The sequence below is a fragment of the Choloepus didactylus genome, chromosome 1 (genome assembly GCF_015220235.1).
Source record: "Choloepus didactylus isolate mChoDid1 chromosome 1, mChoDid1.pri, whole genome shotgun sequence".
NCBI lineage: Eukaryota > Metazoa > Chordata > Mammalia > Pilosa > Megalonychidae > Choloepus > Choloepus didactylus.
In genome coordinates this window covers 88,790,244-88,793,969 of record NC_051307.1, presented here as the reverse complement: position 1 = coordinate 88,793,969, position 3,726 = coordinate 88,790,244, and the positions used below count along the sequence as shown (strand labels likewise).

At 38.2% G+C, this 3,726-nt stretch overlaps 1 protein-coding gene across 1 annotated transcript; it reads left to right on the top strand.

Annotated features, from left to right (window-relative positions):
• The first annotated feature begins 651 nt into the window (after positions 1-651).
• Positions 652-1,967, top strand: LOC119537581 (dnaJ homolog subfamily B member 6-like). Its single transcript, XM_037840141.1, has one exon. The coding sequence runs from the start codon at positions 814-816 to the stop codon at positions 1,537-1,539; it is 726 nt and encodes a 241-aa protein (XP_037696069.1). The 5' UTR covers positions 652-813; the 3' UTR covers positions 1,540-1,967.
• Positions 1,968-3,726: the final 1,759 nt, after the last annotated feature.

Below are 3,726 nucleotides of genomic sequence, written 5' to 3'. Positions count from 1 at the left end.
AATCATGGGAATGTGAATTACAATTATGATAAGATATTTTGACATCTAATTGACAAAAAAAGAATAAGTTTGATAATATCTGTAGTTAGAAAGAATGTGAAGGAATGAGTATTTTCACACATGCTTGATAGACGATTAAGTGGTATTGCCTCTTGGAAAAGCAATTTGGCATTATCTTCTACAAGTTCAAATATGCATACATTTTGACTTAGCAATTTTACTTCTAAGAATGTAGCCTTTAAAAATATCTGCCAATGTGTAAACTCATAGACATAAAATGCAGAATATAGGTTACCAGGATATAGAATGAGGCTAAAGAATGGGGAGTGGTTGCTTAATATGTGCAGAATTTTCAACTAGGTTGAATTTAAATGTTTGGAAATGGAGAGAGGTGATGGTAGCACATTATTGTGAGAATAATACTTGTGAGAATTCACACAGTACTGAGTGGTGTGTGAATGTGGTGGAAGGGGGAAGTTTATAGTTATGTATGTCACTGGAAGGAAAATTGGGGGCTAAAACATGTTCAACACAGTAAATCTTGTGCTGGACAATGTCCATGATTAACTGTATAAATACAAAAAAGTTCTTTCATGAACTCGAACAAATATATGACACTATTACAAGGAGTTAAAAATAAAGGGGTGGAGAAAGGGAGAGAAAGGAAAGCGCGAGGAATCACTACCACCGCCTCCACCAGTACCAGCCGTGACGGAGCTGAGAGGAGACCACGGGCCCCACCGCCCTGCCTCTCCTCCTTCTTATCGCTGTCTGCCAACCTCCTCGGGATTTATTCCAACAATCTGTTAAAACATGGTGGATTACTATGAAGTTCTAGGCGTGCAGAGACATGCCTCACCTGAGGATATTAAAAAGGCATACCGTAAATTGGCACTGAAGTGGCACCCTGATAAAAATCCTGAGAATAAAGAAGAAGCAGAGAGAAAATTCAAACAAGTAGCTGAGGCATATGAGGTGTTATCAGATGCTAAAAAACGGGACATCTATGACAAATATGGCAAAGAAGGATTAAATGGTGGTGGTGGAGGTGGAAGTCATTTTGACAGTCCATTTGAGTTTGGCTTTACATTCCGTAATCCAGATGAGGTCTTCAGGGAATTTTTTGGTGGAAGGGACCCATTTGCTTTTGACTTCTTTGAAGACCCATTTGAGGAGTTTTTTGGAAATCGAAGAGGCCTCCATGGAGCCAGAAACAGGGGCACAGGATCTTTTTTCTCTTCCTTCAGTGGATTTCCATCTTTTGGAGGTGGATTTCCTTCTTTTGATACAGGATTTACATCATTTGGTTCTCTGGGGCATGGGGGCCTTACTTCATTTTCTTCAACATCCTTTGGTGGTAGTAGGATGGGCAACTTCACATCTATATCAACTTCTATTAAAATAGTTAATGGCAGAAAAATCACTACAAAGAGGATTACTGAGAATGGTCAAGAAAGAGTAGAAGTTGAGGAAGATGGCCAGTTAAAGACCTTAACAATAAATGGTAAGGAGCAGCCGCTACGCTTGGATAACAAGTAATTCAACGCACGCATTTAACAGAAATGTTAAACTATAACAAGCACCATTTGAGGATTAACAGGAACATTTTTTTGAAGATTTCAAACGAACTCTACTTTCAGTATAACTGTACCTAATCTAAAGTATTTATAAACAGCTCATCGGAGCACCTATTTGTCATAGACTTTTGAGTTTATTGTTGGGACCACATTGATAGGACCATTTTTTCTTTTTGTCTTTAAAATTGTTGTAAATTTCTGTATGCACTTTGCTTTTTTATTAAACTTAATCCAAGGTGAGCCGTGATTCTTTAGTAGTGCTAGGACAAAATTGTACACTAACACCAGCATGGATCTTGCTCTTTCCATTTTGTTTGAAATGTGAGCCAAGTAGTTTCAGTCTGCTGTGAAGTTAACATTGCCAGGATGAATCTTCTACAAAAATAATTTTTTTTTCAGTATTTAGTAGTGAAAGATATTAATACATTAATGGTGATACATTTCTGGTTTAATATAAACTAAGGAGGTTTTCTAGTCCTGCATGAATGCTGGCAACTTAGTAAGTTTTGACAATTGTTTAAATATGTAATGTTAAGCTTAGGTTTATAAAAAGTAAAGCTGGTAAACTGGGTCTTTGTCATTTGCTTAAAAAAAAAGAAAATAAATGCTAATGTGTTTGGTGCATTCTTTCATGAATGGAAAAAAAAAAATAAAGGGGTATGTGGGGTAAAAAACACCTATTACAAACTATGGATGATAGTTAACAGTAATATAAAAATGTACCATACCAATACTATGGGTCAATAATGGGGGAGAGGAGGTATGTGGTAAGGGAGGTTTTGGGGTTTTCTTTTTTCTTTTTATCTCTTTTCTGGAGTAATGAAAATGTTCTGAAATTGATCATGGGGATGTATACACAACTATGTGATGTTACTGTGAGCTAGTGATTGAATACTTTGGATGGTTTGTATAGTGTGTGAATATATCTCAATAAAATTGCGTTATATATATATTAAAAAAAAAAAATACCTGCCAGCCTTAAGGACATCTCCCTCCAGAGAATAAGTGGTATTTAATAGAGAAAGAGCTTCCCTTGTGCCAAGAAACTGGAACTCCCATCACAGCTGATGGACGTGGAAACCACTTATCAATATTTAGCAAAAGACTGAAAAATTTCATACCATCTAGACCAGCAAATTCCACTGCTGGCAATTTACCATGAGGAAATTATCCTAACCATGATAAAAACTTTATGCATAGAGATGTGTATAGCATCATTATCCTTCATAGGTAAAATTTTGAGTTTATTTGAAAGTCCAAATAGGGAAATGGTTAAAAAAATCAAATTTGCCCAATAGACTTTTATATAACCATTCAAATTATATTTATGAAGATAATGTATTATTAACATAAAAAATGCTTTTCAGATTATGTTTTGTGATAGTCAAGGTACTGGATTATAAATAGATGATCATCACAGATGTGTTGAACAAGTGCATGTTGAACCCCGATGTCTACCCCTTATATGGAGGCCCCCCTTCCATATAACAGCACCAAGGTCTTCCAGCCCCCTCAGCCTCTTCTGTCCCCATTCCCAGCCTGGTCACCAGCAGGGTTTCTCTCAGGCCTGCCTCCCATGAGTTTGCTCACACTGCAGCCTGCCTCTCTAGTCTTTCTTGGTTTCTATCATTTTTCTCAGACTCTCCAGCCGACGTCCTCTCTCCCCAGGCTTCACTCCAGACAAGTCCCATCCTTCTTCCGTCATTCCTCAAAACATCAGGATTACACGGTGGTTGTCTATACTAGACTCTCACTGAGGTTTTTTAGGGATAACAGGGTGATTTGGAAATAGCACTGAAAAGAGCATCAAATTGAATGTACAGCGTTGCTTGTGCTAGAACTAATTGTTCTCTTCCTTCTGTGGAATTCTGGGGCCAGCTGCTAAAATAGTAATGTATTTACCCCTCCCAGTGAAAAAATGATGTGCATTGTTGAACTGAGGAAATACATAGTGGTTTTAATCAAATGTGCCTACTCTGGTTGGCCGGGCTGCCAAGAGCTCTGTATTCCCAGGTTGGACCCCGGTTCGGTGAGAAGGATTAGCGCTGTCTGCTGTGGCCCAGTGAAGGCCTGGGGTCTGCCCTCTTATCCAGGTTAGTGTTAGCTTTCGGTGATTAAATCGAGCTGTATGCTGAGCTCCATTTCCGCA